Source organism: Argopecten irradians, chromosome 5 (genome assembly GCF_041381155.1).
Source record: "Argopecten irradians isolate NY chromosome 5, Ai_NY, whole genome shotgun sequence".
NCBI lineage: Eukaryota > Metazoa > Mollusca > Bivalvia > Pectinida > Pectinidae > Argopecten > Argopecten irradians.
In genome coordinates this window covers 29,788,552-29,807,508 of record NC_091138.1, presented here as the reverse complement: position 1 = coordinate 29,807,508, position 18,957 = coordinate 29,788,552, and the positions used below count along the sequence as shown (strand labels likewise).

Below are 18,957 nucleotides of genomic sequence, written 5' to 3'. Positions count from 1 at the left end.
TCAGATAGGTAGAGTGGGAGACTAGGATCAACTAACCAAAAACTTTGTGTTTAATTCTAGTATGGTAGTAGATATTTTTACTACAATAACGACTACAAGAACGATGTGCCATGTTTAGTAAAGTAATCAGCATATATATACAAGAATGTTGTGCCATGGTTAGTTAGGTAATCAGCATCTATATACAAAAAACGTTTTGTCATGTTTAGTTAGGTAATCAGCATATACTGCAAAAACGTTTTGTCATGTTTAGTTAGGTAATCAGCATATATATATACTTCAAGAACGTTGTGTCATGTTTAGTTAGGTAATCAGCATCTACTACAAGAACGTTGTGCCATGTTAGTAGTAATAGGTAATCAGCATCTACTACAAGAATGTTGTGCCATGTTTAGTTAGGTAATCAGCATCTACTACAAGAACGTTGTGCTATGTTTAGTTAGGTAATCAGCATATATATACTACAAGAACGTTGTGTCATGTTTAGTTAGGTAATCAGCATATATATACTACAAGATATGTTGTGTCATGTTTTAGATAGGTAATCAGCATCTACTACTACAAAATGTTTTGTCATGTTTAGTTAGGTAATCAGCATATAATACTACAAAAAAGAACGTTGTGTCATGTTTAGTTAGGTAATCAGCATATATATACTACAAAATGTTGTGTCATGTTTAGTTAGGTATTCAGCATCTACTACAAGAACGTTGTGTCATGTTTAGTTAGGTAATCAGCATATATATACTACAAGAATGTTGTGTCATGTTTAGTTAGGTAATCAGCATCTACTACAAGAATGTTGTGTCATGTTTAGTTAGGTAATCAGCATATATATACAACAAGAACGTTGTGTCATGTTTAGTTAGGTAATCAGCATATATATACTACAAGAATGTTGTGTCATGTTTAGTTAGGTAATCAGCATCTACTACAAGAACGTTGTGTCATGTTTAGTTAGGTAATCAGCATCTACTACAAGAATGTTGTGTCATGTTTAGTTAGGTAATCAGCATATATATACTACAAGAACGTTGTGTCATGTTTAGTTAGGTAATCAGCATCTACTACAAGAATGTTGTGTCATGTTTAGTTAGGTAATCAGCATATATATACTACAAGAACGTTGTGCCATGTTTAGTTAGGTAATCAGCATCTACTACAAGAATGTTGTGTCATGTTTAGACAGGTAATCAGCATATATATACTACAAGAATGTTGTGTCATGTTTAGTTAGGTAACCAGCATCTACTACAAAAACGTTTTGTCATGTTTAGTTAGGTAATCAGCATTTACTACAGTTTGTACAGTGAGAAGTTCAGAGTCTGCTTTTCCTAAAGGATCCAACTGACAAAACGTGTTGATGTAGATATTTGCATCGTGACACAGGCACATACTAGTAACGTACTTGAGAACTTGGAATTCAGATTCTTTCCGGTAATATTACTAAAAAAAAAATATATTCCATAATTTTCATTCTTACGAAACAAGATGAGCTTTTAATATGTTGTTCACCACCAAAAGTTACCAACATTTTGAGAATTGCAATACATATATGAATTTTGGCAGTACTGCCAAACATCATTATATTTACGTCTAGTGCTGTGAAATTTGTACAGTGTACTGTCTGGCCATAAAGTCAAGTTATGGTTTACATACACTTTCAGTTCACATTTTTACAGTGCTATTAGTAATTGTAAAATTTAATATTTGTCCATTTGAATGATTTCATAGCTTATGCTTTTAAATGGGTTAATAAAGAAAGAATAGCATTTCGAAGTTTCCGCCCAGTTATGGCACATAAAACTTTAATTTGACAGTAGATGTCATTTTGTTACATAGCAACAAGAACAACATTGTTTCACATCCTTCACTGCAAGCTTTCGGAACAGATGGATCCGTCCTGCGTAGATAAAGATGTTGATAGCGTTGTTTGTGTACACCAACATCCTAGACGAAAGTCTGTTAAATGAAAAAAAAAATCATCAGTTATTTCAGTCATTGTAGATATGATATATTTGATTTTAGATCTCCCATTTGTACGTGTGAAAGACTTCTCATGTTAAAGGTAACTTCATTGAAATATAGTGTATTGAATACAGATGACTTACATAGTAGTCTATGGTTATGAATAGACCCATGTTAATATATCAACAAAATTAATACACTATATAGACTCCTAAACGAATGTTGCATGAATCGACTAAATAAACTGAATTACCTGCCTTAGTACCAATTCTCTCCGCAAGGCTGCGCTCTTAAATACTGTATTTTTGGAGCGAAGCCTAGTGGAGAGTAGAAAAACTACGGCAGGCAATCCAGTCTACCGACTAAAAAGCAAGGTATATACTGTAGTCATACATATCGTCAACATATATATCATTACATTTCAACTTATAAATGAGTGTTCAAAAATGATATTAATACACTATACTATATAAGTAATGATGCTCAAGATGCCCAATGTCACTCAGAGTTAAAATACACAATATGCGTATAGTTGAAAAAAAACTCCATTTCGCAAAGGTGAAAAAATCGTGAGGTTAAGGATCAAATTGGCGAATCACCAAAATAATAAGAAGTCCCGCCCATCGAACCCTTGCCCATGAGTCATACCACCGACTGACCTGATGTAGGGACTTATGTAGCACTGACAGGCACTACTATAAACAATGTAGATACAATGTGGAATCCAGACAAAGGCGAAGTACCCCACCAATAGACTGACCGTCAGTGTTGACCTCATCTCACGCCGAAATACGTGGTGTTTCCCGGTCTTTAGAAAGTCAGAACCGCAGCATGCTCCTATGTCCCGAATCTGAAACATTTAATAAAGTCTAATAACAACCACCTGTAATAAGTACTAAAAAGTTATGCATCCTAACGTGGAATACATCACTAATTGAAACTATACCATTAATTAAATGAACTCTTTTAACTCCTTATAATAACTAATTTCAAATCCATTTAAAGTTGTATAACTAATTTTCGGTGAGTTCACGAATCAAGGAGAGCTTTTAAAATGTTATTCACTACCATTTACCAACATGTTGAGAATTCATTACAATACATGAAATATAATTGGCATAACTGGATGAAGATTTTGACATGTTATTTTTCTTCAGTAATCTATTGAAAGCTATAAGGTTTGACGACTTAATCGGTGAAAATCATTGGGATGGACAGACAAGCATATATGATGACTTGTACACATTAGGTACAACACTGAATTAATGCCATGTGAAAATCTTGCTTTTTATACTTTACATACCTGAAAAAATGGCTTTACATAATTCCTTTAAACATGCGATATGAAATTGTAGACCAAAACACGGCTTCATGGTTGTATGTACTCATTTTATTGCACTGTAGATGTAAATGATTTTTGGAAGTTTCCAGCTCTATTTTGAACTTGTAAAATTAACACCTATGCATTGAACTTATTGTAATTCTAAAATGTTGGTAATTTTTGGTGGCGAGAACATATCAAAATCTCTTCTTGATTCGTGAAGATGAAAGATACGGCACATATAACGTTAAGGCATTTTTTTGTTAGTGAAGCTTCTATAACAAATTACCTATTATGATAAAACATTTGAGGGCAATCTGATTAAAATGCAGATCTTTATAACCACTCCGTTCAGTAGAGGATCTGACAACATCCTATTACGGATCACGTTTTGATGACCTTTATACCAATGTACTTCAGATCAAATGCATTTTCTGCTCGTTGCTACATCAATTGACAACGCCATTTCGCCAAAACATACATATAAACTACATGTATCAGATTTGTGCTCTTTGAGCGAGATGACTACGTACATGAAAATAATTATGACAGTTTTTTTTTAAATTTCGTCCCCTGAAATTCACCTGCAATATTTTGTATGCCGCAATTTGATTGGCCATTTCCAAAGGTCACCTAGACATGACCCCTAAAGGGATGGTGTCAGGTCCTCTTATTCAACGTAGCGATAATGAGGATCTGTACTTAAATGATTTGAGGGCGAATTAGCAGAGATTTGCATGGTATTATTTTTAACTACAGTAAGGCTACTATACCAGAGTACCTATTATAATAAAACAATTGTTGTGAATAACATAAAAAAACTACACTTGATTCGTGAGTATGAAAGTTATGGCACATATAACTTTAATGTGTGCTCATACTTACCAAATATAATGTATTGTAAGGTGCCAAGTACCCATGTAACAATGACAGAAAACATGCTGAATTTCGATAGGTTCATGGGTTGTTTTTAGGTCATCAGACCCGAAGGGTCAGGATGACCTATAGTCATCGTGATTTGTCCGTCGTCGTCCGCCGTGCGCCGTCCGTCGTGCGTAAACTTTTTCCTTTAAAACGCTACTCCTCCTTAACCGCTAAGCGGATGTCATCCATATTTGGTGTGAAACATTATTTGGGAAGGATAATTATATTTTATATAAATGAGCCTGGTCCGACCCCTAGCGGCTGAGGGGTGGGGCCCCAAAAGGGCGAATTTTCTTATTCTAAGCTTTAAAAACCTACTCCTCCTTCATCCTTGGATGGATTTCATCCATATTTGGTGTGAAACATTATTGGGCCCAGGACAATCATATTTTATATAAATGAGCCTGGTCCAACCCCTAGGGGCTGAGAGTGGGGCCCAAAAAAAGGCAAATTTTCTTAATTTTAGCTTTAAAATCCTACTCCTCCTTCATTCTTGGATGGATTTCATTCTATATTTGGTGTGAAACATCATTGGGGACGGACAATCAATTTTTTATATAAATGAGCCTGGTCCAAGCCCTAGGGGCTGAGGGGTGGGAACCCAAATTGGGAAAATTTTCTTAATTTTAGCTTTAAAATCCTACTTCCTCCTTCATCCTTGGATGGATTTCATCCATATTTGGTGATGAAACATCATTGGGGAAGGACAATCATATTTTATATAAATGAGCCTGGTCCGACCCCGAGGGGCTGAGGGGTGGGGCCCCAAAAGGGCAAATTTTCTTAATTTTAGCTTTAAAATCCTACTCCTCCTCCATCCTTGGATGGATTTCATCCATATTTGGTGTGAAACATCATTGGGGACGGACAATCATATTTTATATAAATGAGCGTGGTCTGAACCCTAGGGGCTGAGGGGATGGGCCCCCAAAGGGCAAATTTTCTTAATTTCCTTTAAAAACACTCTCCTACTTCATCCTTGGATGGATTTCATCCATATTTGGTTGTGAAACATTTGGGGAAGGATTATATTTTATAATTGAGCCTGGTCCGACCCCTAGGGGTGAGGGGTTGGGCCCCAAAAGGGCGAATTTTCTTATTTTTATCCTCCTCCTTCATCCTTGGATGGATTTCATCCATATTTGGTGTGAAACATTATTTGGGCCCGGACAATCATATATTATATAAATGAGCTTGGTCCGACCCCTAGGGGCTGAGGGGTGGGGCCCGAAACGGGCAAATTTTTCTTAATTTCAGCTTAAAAAACCTACTCCTCCTTCATCCTTAGATGGATTTCATCTATATTTAGTGTAAAACATTATTGGGAAGGATAATCATATTTTATATAAATCAGCCTGGTTCGACCCTTAGGGGCTTAGGGGTGGGGGCCCCAAAAAGGCAAATTTTCTTAATTTTAGCTTTAAAAATCCTACTCTCCTTCCTTCATCCTTGGATGGATTTCATCCAATATTTGGTGGTGTGAAACATTATTGGGCCCGGACAATCATATTTTATATAAATCAGCCTGGGGTCCCGGACCCCTAGGGGCTGAGGGGTGGGGCCCAAAAAAGGCAAATTTTCTTACTTTTTAGCTTATAAAATCCTTCTCCTCCTTCATTCTTGGGATGGATTTCATCTATATTTAGTGTAAAACATAATTGGGTGAAGGATTATCATATTTTATATAAATGAGCTGGGCCGACCCCTAGGAGGCTGAGAGGGTGGGGCCCGAAAAGGGCAAATTTTCTTAATTTCAGCTTTAAAAACCTACTCCTCCTTCATCCTTGGATGGATTTCATCCATATTTGGTGTGAAACATTATTGGGGGCCCGGACAATCATATTTTATATAAAATGAGCCTGGATCCGACCCCTAGGGGCTGAGGGGTGGGGCCCAAAAAAGGCAAATTTTTCTTAATTTTAGCTTTTAAATCCTACTCCTCCTTCATTCTTGGATGGATTTTCATCTATATTTAGTGAGTAAAACATTATTGGGGAAGGATAATCATATTTTATATAAATGAGCCTGGTCCGACCCCTAGGGGCTTAGGGGTGGGGGCCCAAAAAAGGCAAATTTTCTTAATTTTATAGCTTTAAAATCCTACTCCTCCTTCATTCTATGGATGGATTTCATCTATATTTAGTGTAAAACATAATTGGGGAAGGATAATCATATTTTATATAAATGTGAGCTTGGTCCGACCCCCTAGGGGCTGAGGGGTGGGGCCCGAAAAGGGCAAAAATTTCTTATTTTCAGCTTTAAAAACCTACTCCTCCATTCATCCTTGGATGGATTTCATCCATATTTGGTGTGAAACATTATTGGGCCCGGACAATCATATTTTATATAAATGAGCCTGGTCCGACCCCTAGGGGCTGAGGGGTGGGGCCCAAAAAGGCAAATTTTCTTAATTTTAGCTTTAAAGTCCTACTCCTCCTTCATTCTTGGATGGATTTCATCTATATTTAGTGTAAAACATAATTGGGGAAGGATAATCATATTTTTTATATATAAATGAGCTTTGTCCGACCCCTAGGGGCTGAGGGGTGGGGCCCGAAAAGGGCAAATTTTCTTATTTTCAGCTTTAAAAACCTACTCCTCCTCCATCCTTGGATGGATTTCATCCATATTTTTGGTGTGAAACATTATTGGGCCCGGACAATCATATTTTATATAAATGAGCCTGGTCCGACCCCTAGGGGCTGAGGGGTGGTGCCCAAAAAAAGGCAAATTTTCTTAATTTTAGCTTTAAAAACCTACTCCTCCTTTCATCCTTGGATGGATTTCATCTATATTTAGTGTAAAAACATTATTGGGGAAGGATAATCATATTTTATATAAATGAGCCTGGTCCGACCCCTAGGGGCTGAGGGGTGGGGCCCAAAAAAGGCAAATTTTTCTTAATTTTAGCTTTAAAGTCCTACTCCTACTTCATTCTTGGATGGATTTCATCTATATTTAGTGTAAAACATAATTGGGGAAGGATAATCATATTTTATATAAATGAGCTTGGTCCGACCCCTAGGGGCTGAGGGGTGGGGCCCGAAAAGGGCAAATTTTCTTATTTTCAGCTTTAAAAACCTACTCCTCCTTCATCCTTGGATGGATTTCATCCATATTTGGTGTGAAACATTATTGGGCCCGGACAATCATATTTTATATAAATGAGCCTGGTCCGACCCCTAGGGGCTGAGGGGTGGGGCCCAAAAAAGGCAAATTTTCTTAATTTTAGCTTTTAAATCCTACTCCTCCTTCATTCTTGGATGGATTTCATCTATATTTAGTGTAAAACATTATTGGGGAAGGATAATCATATTTATATATAAATGAGAGCCTGGTCCGACCCCTAGGGGCTTAGGGGTGGGGCCCCAAAAAGGCAAATTTTCTTAATTTTAGCTTTAAAATCCTACTCCTCCTTCATTCTTGGATGGATTTCATCTATATTTAGTGTAAAACATAATTGGGGAAGGATAATCATATTTTATATAAATGAGCCTGGTCCGACCCCTAGGGGCTGAGGGGTGGGGCCCAAAAAAGGCAAATTTTCTTAATTTTAGCTTTAAAGAAGTCCTACTCCTCCTTCATTCTTGGATGGATTTCATCTATATTTAGTGTAAAACATAATTGGGGAAGGATAATCATATTTTATATAAAATGAGCTTGGTCCGACCCCTAGGAGCTGAGGGGTGGGGCCCGAAAAGGGCAAATTTTCTTATTTTCAGCTTTAAAAAACCTACTCCTCCTTCATCCTTGGATGGATTTCATCCATATTTGGTGTGAAACATTATTGGGGCCCGGACAATCATATTTTATATAAATGAGCCTGGTCCGACCCCTAGGGGCTGAGGGGTGGGGCCCAAAAAAAGGCAAATTTTCTTAATTTTAGCTTTTAAATCCTACCTCCTCCTTCATTCTTGGATGGATTTCATCTATATTTAGTGTAAAACATTATTGGGAAAGGATAATCATATTTTATATAAATGAGCCTGGTCCGACCCCTAGGGTTTAGGGGTGGGGCCCCAAAAAGGCAAATTTTCTTAATTTTAGCTTTAAAATCCTACTCCTCCTTCATCCTTGGATGGATTTCATCCATATTTGGTGTGAAACATCATTGGGGACGGACAATCATATTTTATATAAATGAGCGTGGTCCAACCCCTAGGGGCTGAGGGGTTGGGCCCCCAAAGGACAAATTTTCTTAATTTTAGCTTTAAAATCCTACTCCTCCTCCATCCTTGGATGGATTTCATCTATATTTAGTGTAAAACATTATTGGGGAAGGATAATCATATTTGATGTAAATGAGCGTGGTCCAACCCCTAGGGGCTGAGGGGTGGGGCCCCAAATGGGCAAATTTTCTTAATTTTAGCTTTAAAATCCTACTCCTCCTTCATCCTTGGATGGATTTCATCCATATTTGGTGTGAAACATCATTGGGGACGGACAATCAATTTTTATATAAATGAGCCTGGTCCAAGCCCTAGGGGCTGAGAGGTGGGACCCCAAATGGGGGAATTTTCTTAATTTTAGCTTTAAAACCCTTCTCCTCCTTCATCCTTGGATGGATTTCATCCACATTTGGTATGAAACATCATTGGGAAAGGACAATCATATTATAAATGAGCCTGGTCCGACCCCTAGGGGCTGAGGGGTTTGGGCCCCCAAAGGGCAAATTTTCTTAATTTCAGCTTTAAAAACATACTCCTCCTCCATCCTTGGATGAATTTTATCCGTATTTGGTGTGAAACATCATTGGGGACGGACAATCATATTTTATATAAATGAGTCTGGTCTGAACCCTAGGAACTGAGGGATGGGGCCCCAAAAGGGCAAATTTTCTTAATTTTAGCTGGCCCACTTCCTGTTTTAAGGTTACAGTCTCCGATCTCAATGAAAATTTGTCTATTAGGGGTTTTAATTGATGCCGAACAACATGCAAACATTTTCGTAAAGATTTTTGTATTCCAAGATGGCCGCTGGCCCACTTCCTGTTTTAAGGTTTCAGTCTCCGATCTCAATGAAAATTGGTCTATAGGGGTTTTAATTGATGCCGAACAAAATGCAAACATTTTCGTAAAGATTTTGGTATTCCAAGATGGCCGCTGGCCCACTTGGCCCACTTCCTATTTTAAGGTTTCAGTCTCCGATCTCAATGAAAATTGGTCTATAGTGGTTTTAATTGATTCAGAAGGGGAACTTAAGGTAAGGACAATCATATTTTTATAAAGGACCGAGGTAAAACCCATGGGGATAGTATGACCGAGGTCCAAAATGGGAGCTTTGCTGAAATTTGGCTTTAAAATCTGACTCCTCCTTATATTAATCCTTGAATGGGTTTCGACCATATTTGGATGAAGGGCTAGCAAGTTTGTTCAACAAATGACATTTACCTTACATATTCAACTAAGGAGTTCCTTGTATTGTTTATATTAATCGTTAACCAATACTTTATACTGTGACTTTGTTGTTTTGTGCCATGAGTCAGATGACCGTTAAGGCCCATGGGCCTCTTGTTTTTGTTTTGGTTTTTTTTTTTCATTTGCTATATTGTAGCCTGATATGTTCACAAATTACATGTAGTAATACCAATTATATATACGTCCTGACCGAGTGAGATGGAGGGAAGTTACTGATATGTATGCCTTGACACGAAACCAACACGAAACCAACTCACGTGTTTCCTGGCGATGCGGGCGATGATGCTGTATAGGACGACCATTATACTGAGGGGTATGACGCCACTGAGGAAAGTGAGCACTAGACTCTGGGTCTCGGTAAAAATCAACTCGTACCGACACGCCTCTGTTTCACCGTGGTCTGGATTGGATAAAACGTAAAACCACGATAAAGGTATTCTTATGATTGTAACCAGCAAAACAGATGTAGAAAGTGTAAGTCATATTTAAGCACTAAATATGCAGCAAATCAATATGTGATTGGTATGTTTTCCTGAGAGTGTTGGACATGAAATCTACATCTTTAGGAGTAAAAATTTTTTAAGTGCGTTCAAGTTATTTGGTGAATAAGTGTGTAAATGTCGTTGAAACTTCTATGGTAAAAGTGATGACTATTGCAATGTAGGATTATAAACTTTTTTTAATTTTGCAATTATCTCTTGAAGGTTTTCATAACAAAGAATCTTTTCTAATACTATGATTTCCATTGGCTGTTTTTAACTCGTTGTTCATACTCTGGCCCATGTGGTGCTGTCTCGCGCCAAGCACTGGTTTATTTGTAAGGCGGAAGCCATCGTGGAGGGATAATTTCAAATATGAACTCATTGGAATGTGCAGTTTGACCATTGATTTGTCCTTCTACATTTGAGCTTGACACCGCTTACTCCAAATAGGCGTCCCTATCTAGAGTCATTCCTCCATGACGTCTTCCAAAGATAACAAATGGGATTTTGCGTTCTAGTAAAATCGCGAGTCAAAGGAAATTTAAGAGACAGAAAAGGGCCCTGATTTCCTTTTCCCATCGTAAATAAGATATATCATATTTGCATAAAATTGATTTAAATTGAAATCATTCTGAATATCGATGGTTCATTGTACGCATCAAATGCCATTCAAAAAGAGATTATGTTTAAAATTAATTACATACCAGGTATTATTTGTATCAAAATGAAAATTACGAAAGCTCGATAACAAAATCTACATCCGTACATCCGTGTAAGTGTTCATGAATTATCTGGATTTTTTTTTCCATTTTGAAATACACTCATTAGGCTTTCCACCATTCTTTGTAGTAGTTTAAACAAGAGGCCTTAAAAACAGTAACTCACCAAAGTGTTGACTCTTCATGAGTATTTCAGGGCCAAAGTGTGCATAGTGTCAGTATCAAACAGGTGTCCAAAAAGCTATAGATTCTATTGTGAAATAGGTCAGTTGCAGGGTCATTTTTCTGCCTGATTTTGAAAGAAAAACATTTTTCCCTATTGATATGCTAAGGTCATATTCGGCAAAAATGGCTGAAAATGGTGCATTTTGTAGCTCAAAAGTAAGGGGTAGGGATAGCATATATTGTGATTCTGAGAAAAAATAGTATTATTAATCAAAAATGGTATATTTTTAAAGAAGACTACTGGAAAATAAATTCTACAAACATCCATAAATATCAAACACCTCATTATGAAATTATGGCTTTAATCTCTTGTGTATATGGTCAAAACGGCAAAATTCCCATAAAATCCAATATTTTGTCAACTAGCTATCTTTGAGTGACAATAGCTCAAAAACGAGCAGACGGACATCTGATTTTTCTTCCATTTTCTTTCATGGTATGAACTCCTATTTCCAAAAATCTATACGAGAAAAAAAAGTTTAATACAAGAAAATATTGACTTCTCAAAAGAGTACATCCTTAAGCATTAAAGTCACTTTTTTCATTTTATCGGGGTATGAAAGAAAATTTTGTTTGCAAACTGTGTGAATCCGCATAGCGGATTTTCACAAACGTTTGCAAACACGTACGATTCCATTGATTCAATACGCAACGTTTCTATTGTGACGTCACGTTAACGTCGGATTTCCGCGCGCGTTTTCCCGGATTTTTTAGCCCTATTCAAATCGCCTTTCGTCCGTGGTCAGTGGTCCGTCCGTCCGTCCGTTGACAATTCTTGTTATCGCTATTTCTCAGAAAGTACAGAAGGGATCTGTCTCAAATTTCATATGTAGGTTCCACTAGGGTCCTAGTTGTACATGTTGTCTTTTTGGACAGATCAGTCAACCAGGCAGCCATCTTTGATTTTGATAGTTAAAAGAAAAGAAAAGAAAGTACTTAAGGGATATTTCTCAAATTTCATTTGTAAGTTCCCCTAGGGCCCTTGATTTGCATATTGCATTTTGGGACCAATCGGTGAGCAAGATGGCCGCCAGGCAGCCATCTTTGATTTTGATAATTAAAGTTTGTTGTTGCTATTTCTCAGAGAAAGTACTGAAGAGATCTGTTTCAAATTTCATATGTAGGTTCCCCTAGCGCCCTAGTTGTGCATATTGCGTTTTTGGACCGATTGTTGAAAAAGATGGCCGCCAGGCACCAATCTTGGATTTTGATAGTTGAAGTTTGTTACACTGCTATTTCTCAGAAAGTACTAAAGCGATCTGTCTTAAATTTTATATGTACAAAAAAAGGTAATATGTTTGAAAAAAAAAAGTTTGAAAAGCGGAGAAAAAGATCCCTCTTTCAATTGTCAGACATAGATCATTCTTTGGTGGGAGCCAAGATCCCTATGGGATCTCTTGTTTCATCGTGGAATGCAAAAAATGAATAGGCCAATCAGAAAACCAAAAACAAAGAAAAAATAAATATTAGAGTGTGGAAGAAAAAGAATCTTTCAACAACCCTCGTGAAAGGCTGACGGCCAAAATCTTTCACGAGAGTTGAGATATCCCTATTCACCTGACAGACCCATGCAAGATTCTATTAGTCTCAGATTAGCTGCAATATTGTAGCTCAAAAGACTTTTTGACAGAAAATGGTGTCGTCTTTAGAGCTACAATTGGTGCCTATTACTACTAATGGAGCAAAGTAATGATTATGCAAACCATTATAAAACGTTTTGTTTGCATTTTTATCGTACTTGTTTGATATCGCTTACCTTCTAGGGAATAAAACTGAACTAACTTTTATAAATGTTTAAAAGAGTTTTACGTGACACTCTTTTTTTAATGTTTTTAAAATATTTATCCTTTTAAATACTCTCTGGTATACATTATCTATATGGTGAGTCCATTTACAATCGTCAGAAAGTAAAACTCCTAAATGTCTATGTGTACTAGCTGTATGAACCGTGTTATTGTCAAAGTACATGTATATATTGGGATGAATGACGTTTCGTTTCCTTGAAAATATTAATGATTCAGTTTTAGTGGGATTAAACTTTTTCAGAGCCCAGGTTCATATATTCGAAAGATTTTGTGAAAGTGTATGGACAGCATAGAAATGGTTATTATCAATTACTTCACTTATCGAAGTGTCATCTACAAACAATTTGCAATCACTAGTAACAATATTAGTTATGTCGTTAATATATAATAGAAATAAAAAAGGGCCAAAGACAGATCCCTGGGGGACTCCAGCTTTTACAGGAAAAGATTATGCCTTCAGTTAAAACACGTTGCTTCTTATCAGTTAGATAATTTCTAAACCACCCTAATAATTTCCCTTTAAAACCACAAGATTCTAATTTATAAAATAGTCCATCATGCCACACTCTATCAAAGGCTTTACTTATATCACAGAAAACAGACCGAACTTCTTTTCCATTGTCTAACGAGTCAGTGATATGATTGTATATCGAAAGAAGTTGGTTCACAGTTGAATCACCGGGAATGAAGCCAGACTGATGTTTAGTGATAACTTCACAATCACGTAAGTAATTACAGAGATGCTAAAAAATAATTTTTCTATTATTTTACTGAAGTAAGAGGTGATAGAGATGGGTCGATAGTTGGAAATATCATTTAAATCACCATTCCCTTTGTGTTAGCATTGATTTTAGCAGTTTTCCATGGTAAGGAAATACAACTGGTTTCCATAGTTTTATTGCAGAGAAGGGTAAGAGGAATAGAAATAGAGGGTGTTAATAGTTTTATGAATTTTGGGACAATCCCATCAGGTCCCACAGGTTTCTTTTCATTATCTTTGATATCCTGTTCAGTAAATACGATATCGTCAATCTTAAAAGGAAACTCGGGAGGAGAGGGAAGAGGATCAAGATCATTAGAAGTGGAGATCGAAGAGAAGTATGTATTTAGGTGTTCCGCTTTTTCAAAAGGATGTTGTAGAAAAAACTCATTATGTTTTAGAGGGGGGATAGACGTTTGCTTATTATCAATTTTTAACAAAAATTTAGCAATTTTCCACCATTTATCTGGAGACAAGCTATTATTATGTAACGATGATTCAAGTTTCATGAAATAATTTTGTTTTGTTTCTCTAATTAGGTCAATAGTTTCATTTCAAACTAATCTGTACCTTTAATAGTTTTTTTTGTGGATGCGGTTCCTCTACCTAATTTTTAATCTAATTGTGTTTGTAAACCAAGGCTTACCATCGCACTGTAACTATTTTTTGTGGTACATGGTCATTTATTTGTGTATTATATACTGAATATGATATACAAAAGTTAATAAGACAATCATCACTGCAAATTGGAGCAAGAGCATTTGTACATGTGTATCCCGTATAAGATGATTGTTGTTAGATAGAACAATATCAATAGAAGAAGAAGAGGTAGGATCTAGGAGTAATGCGAGTGGGTTCTATAATAAAACTGTTTAGATTATGTTTTGTAAGTAATCGGTCTAGATGAGAGTGTGGCTGAAGGTTTGACATATCAACATTTATATCACCAGTTATAACTACATCAGTAATATTATCATCAAAAACAATATTAAACATGCCATCTAATCTTCGCCAGTATTCTACATCAGGTTCTGGTCTATATATACACCCTAGTAAGAACTTATGGCTATCTACTAAAACTTCTAACCAAATAATTTCAATATTGTTGACTCTAAATCTCTTCTTCGCTTACAGATTACAGTATCTCTTGTATATATAATAATGCCACCACCAAATCCTGCCTGTCTATCCCTTCGATGAAAACTACTAAAACTGTCTAAAACAAGGTCAGAGTCCGGAATTAACGGGTCAAGGTGTGTTTCAGTAAGACATATTACATCATTTTCAGTCAGCTCACTATCAATTATGTCTAAATTATTTCTAAGGGATCTTACATAAAGATGTGAAATTTGGAGAGTGCGCAGAGAACCGGGATTTTGTTCGATATCATTACACAATAATAGAAACTTTATAAGAAATAATTTGGATGCCAAAAAGTATATCAGAATAAAATTGCTTGAATGTTCGATATGATTTGTAACTTCCATGTATATCACTTGCCAATAGCTTGATTTACAATCCATCAACCGGTATCAAGAAAGTATGACGCTATGTGGTACATGAAATACATGGAAGAAAATGTATTGCAAAATAGAAAGGTCATGGGGAAGAGATACACTATCAACAAAATAACATAAACAAATATATACAAAAAAGTAAGTTTAACATGAGAAAGTTTTTTTCTTACCTGTATTGGGTAGACTTAAGATTTCATTTACATATTTTTTTTGCAAGGAGATAATGACTATACTTTAATCTAATAGGCAGGTCTATATACTTAAGTAACCACATGATTAGGTGGAGAACGAGATATTATTAATCTAAAATAAAATTGCGCGTGTCAGCGTTTGAAATTTCCTGCGCGATTAACAAAAAATCAGGCGATTGCATTTTGAGAAGGTAAGATAGCTTGTGCAATGCTATCCTATAATTATATGAAACCGACCTTGACGGCATACACATGTGGTTACTATAGATACATGAAAATACACTGTAATATTTGGGAGTCCAAACTATAATATCATAATTATGTTGTATATAACATTAGAGAAGTTAACATGCATGGTGAATAAATTTAAACATGATTTTAACAGATGATGCACTGTTGTGTAATGCATATATACACAGGAATAATTTTACAAAAGATTCAGTTTTGATGATACTATTGTGAAAGACTTATCGAGTTAGGACTAACAACACCTCAATATAGAAGAGCAAGGATGTAAAAAAAACAATCTATTCAGCCGTAACAGTCGAACAAAAACTACAGATCACTCCAAAAAACCCAATAAGGAGTACGGCAGGCTGAATATCAGGAAATTCTCTTTCACACAAAGAACAATTAACACTTTGAGTTCAAATCTGGACTAAACGTTCTGTGAAAAGGAGAAAATAAAGTTCTGTCCTACTGCTACTACGACGATCCGGAACCGGAAGACAATTATGAGATGGGTCAGAGAAGCGTCAGCCTAGAAATGCAAAACGACCTCGAGGACAGCTACAGGTAGCAAGGAGAGCCTCCCATGTATGCGGTTTGTATCGTGAATGAAGTGCGCGGTGCGTGTTTTGGAAGACTGTGGTTTATTCATAATGTGTGTTCTTGTATAGTGAAACTCTTGCCTTTTTATAATGCTATATCATTAAAGCATGCCACCGAAGACACCAAGCAACGCACCCCACCCGGTCAATTATACTGACAACGGGCAAACAAGTCGTCCTACTCGCTGTACGCTGAGTGCTAAGCAGGAGCAGAAACTACAACTTTGATAGACTTTGGTGTGTCTCGGCCAGGGGACAGAACCCAGAGCCTACTTCACAGGAGCGAGCGCTCAACAGAAGGCTAAAGTGAGGCGGTGTCAATGGAGACATTAGGAAGAACAAAGTTAGTTAGGAAGAAGAGAATAGATTATATACTAAATTTAGTCGCCTTAACGATCATACAATAGGGGCAGCAGGTATAATTCTAATGTCCTAACTGCAGGACAGAGGCCAGTGCCAAGTGTTCTATAGTATATATAGGAAAATCAACTGTTTAAGCATTATTTGTTCATTTTTCATAGGAGTCAACTTGGATATAATTATTTGCCTGGGATAACATTTTAACTTCATATCCAGAGGGATGGGACCATATTAGTTGATTTTTTAACTTCAAAAGCACTATTTAAAAGCACACGATCACATTATAGTCACGACTGACTTCAGGAGTGTGACGGGCAATGGGCTAATATATGGTGTTTTTACATCTTTGTTTCATTCTGTATCGGACCTATTGCAGGTGACCGTTATAGTAAGGCCATCGGGCGTTTTGATTGAGTAATGACCGACTATTTAAGCGAGATTCGGTCATTGTGTTGTATTTCACATCTAAGTCACATAGAATGGAATGGTTATTAGATGGATATAAGATAGCTAACAGATGAATATATGTAAAACAGGAAATGATTCGTAGCGTTTATGGAAATTTCTGCAGGCCTGTGATTGTTCAGTTATTTTATCCTGATAGTCCAAGGATGGATAATAACTAGAGTGAAACTAGCCCTGAAGTATCGAGGATGGAGAGAAGGGCTAGCAAACTTTTTCTCCGGCTGCCATGATTTTTTTTTAAAAAATGTAGCACTTACGATTTATAAATACACTGATTGTAGCAATAACGCTAATTTAACCAATTTGCGACGATTCAGGTACTAATTCACCTGTATATTTCTATTAAAGATTCTCGATACTCCACGGGTTACTATTACTACCAGTAATGTTATATTCACACCAGGGCCCGGTTGTTCAAACGGTGATTAGCTTTATCACATAATTAGTGAAATTTTCATTTCTCGTTCGCTGCAACATTTGTGATTATATTTTTACCAAAACCAGCTACTTGTAGGTAAAGAATGAAGTTCTTAAGAATCCAATAATATTTTGTAAAAATTGTATTACCAGAAATGAATTAATCTTGATTTGAAAAGTGTCGTTAAACACTTAGCGTAATCACATTTTGAACAACCGGGCCCTGGACTATTTCATAGTAAACTGGAGGCAACAGAGTCGACAGTGGCATTTGTACGTATAGGAGAAACACCTCAAACTGTAGATTAGTCAAGATAATGGACAATGCGAGGCCCGAAGGGCCGAGCATTGTTCATTATCTTGACTAATCTACAGTTTGAGGTGTTTCTCTTACTTAAAACATAGCACTCTGATGAACAGTGCTAACTATGGCTATTGTGTAACTAATCTACAGCTACAGGTAAGGCCTTCAACCATCTTTGAAAGTGAACATGTCAGCACAGTTGTAATATGTCTACTCTGGTCGTGCATGCATTGCATGAATTTTTCATGAAATTTCATACCAATGTTATTACCAGATAATTTTTTGCGAGTTTGAGTTCTCTTCATTCTGAGTGGAACAGAACAAGAGGCAACATGGCGGACAGTGCAGATCAGATCTTTATAAAGTCAAACTATCTAAAATGATTATCAAATTTCCAATAAGAGAGTATATTTTGTGATATGTTAATTTAACTGCTGTCAGAGGCAGACCATTCACTTGGATATAACTTGTTGGAAATTCACAAGATATGGAGGATGACCATGGAAATGTAGTAATTTTGAATATACAGCTCTACGTTATGATATGAAGAATATGATTGGTCCTAAAACATAATATCAAGATTTAGTGGATTCTAAAGGAAACTACATTGAAATTCAGTGAAAACGGCAAAGTGATGAAAAGTGAGCTTAAAATTTCAAATTTGCTCATTAGGCTTTGTGTGATTCTTGGATAAGGAATTATACCGAAATTATTCAATTCGGGAAACGTGGATTAATGTGTTACGTGTATGTATTCAAGAAATGAAGCAATTAACACTGAAATTATTGGGAAATATACCGAAAACATTCATTCAATTTTCAAGAAAGAAAGTACATATTTCTATTTAAAATCAAAACATCATTGTTGGAATGCCTGTGTTGTCGAAATACTAAAGAGTCTTGATTTTCAACACAAGGAGTAATTTTATGCGTGGTGGTTGATGTGATTGGATTTATGACGATGTCCACGAATCAATATATAAAACAGCAAATATGTAATAATATGTATTATTGAAGTTTTCTATTACATTTATGTTGAATTTGATTACATTTATTTGTTATTTATCTGTCCAATTTTACAATGCTGCATGTAGTGTCACTCTCTACCTTTCATTGTACATTAGTTTACCTGGAACTGTAGATTAGTTGAAACTAATCTACAGCTACAGGTAAACTAATGTACAGTGAAAAGTGTACTAATCTACAGACAGAACAAGTACTTGAACATTAGTCTAAATAAAGTACTGGGGACA

The 18,957-nt window shown here is 36.3% G+C and overlaps 1 protein-coding gene across 1 annotated transcript; it reads right to left on the bottom strand.

The window, feature by feature from the left end:
• Positions 1 to 1,497: 1,497 nt before the first annotated feature.
• LOC138324373 (bombesin receptor subtype-3-like) lies at positions 1,498 to 10,413 on the bottom strand. Its single transcript, XM_069269445.1, has 4 exons — positions 10,365 to 10,413; positions 9,888 to 10,030; positions 2,628 to 2,818; positions 1,498 to 1,962 (listed from the first exon to the last, which is right to left on the bottom strand). The coding sequence occupies exons 1-4, from the start codon at positions 10,411 to 10,413 to the stop codon at positions 1,827 to 1,829; spliced, it is 519 nt and encodes a 172-aa protein (XP_069125546.1). The 3' UTR covers positions 1,498 to 1,826.
• Positions 10,414 to 18,957: the final 8,544 nt, after the last annotated feature.

What these genes read in the sequence shown, in the direction of transcription:
- LOC138324373 (XM_069269445.1), bottom strand. Translation starts at nt 10,413, where the DNA reads ATGGGCCAGAGTATGAACAACGAGTTAAAAACAGCCAATGGAAATCAT. An exon ending in CCCGCATCGCCAGGAAACAC is followed by an intron (nt 2,819 to 9,887) that starts GTGAGTTGGTTT and finishes TAAATGTTTCAG; the next exon opens with ATTCGGGACATAGGAGCATG. An exon ending in TACATAAGTCCCTACATCAG is followed by an intron (nt 1,963 to 2,627) that starts GTCAGTCGGTGG and finishes TTCATTTAACAG; the next exon opens with ACTTTCGTCTAGGATGTTGG.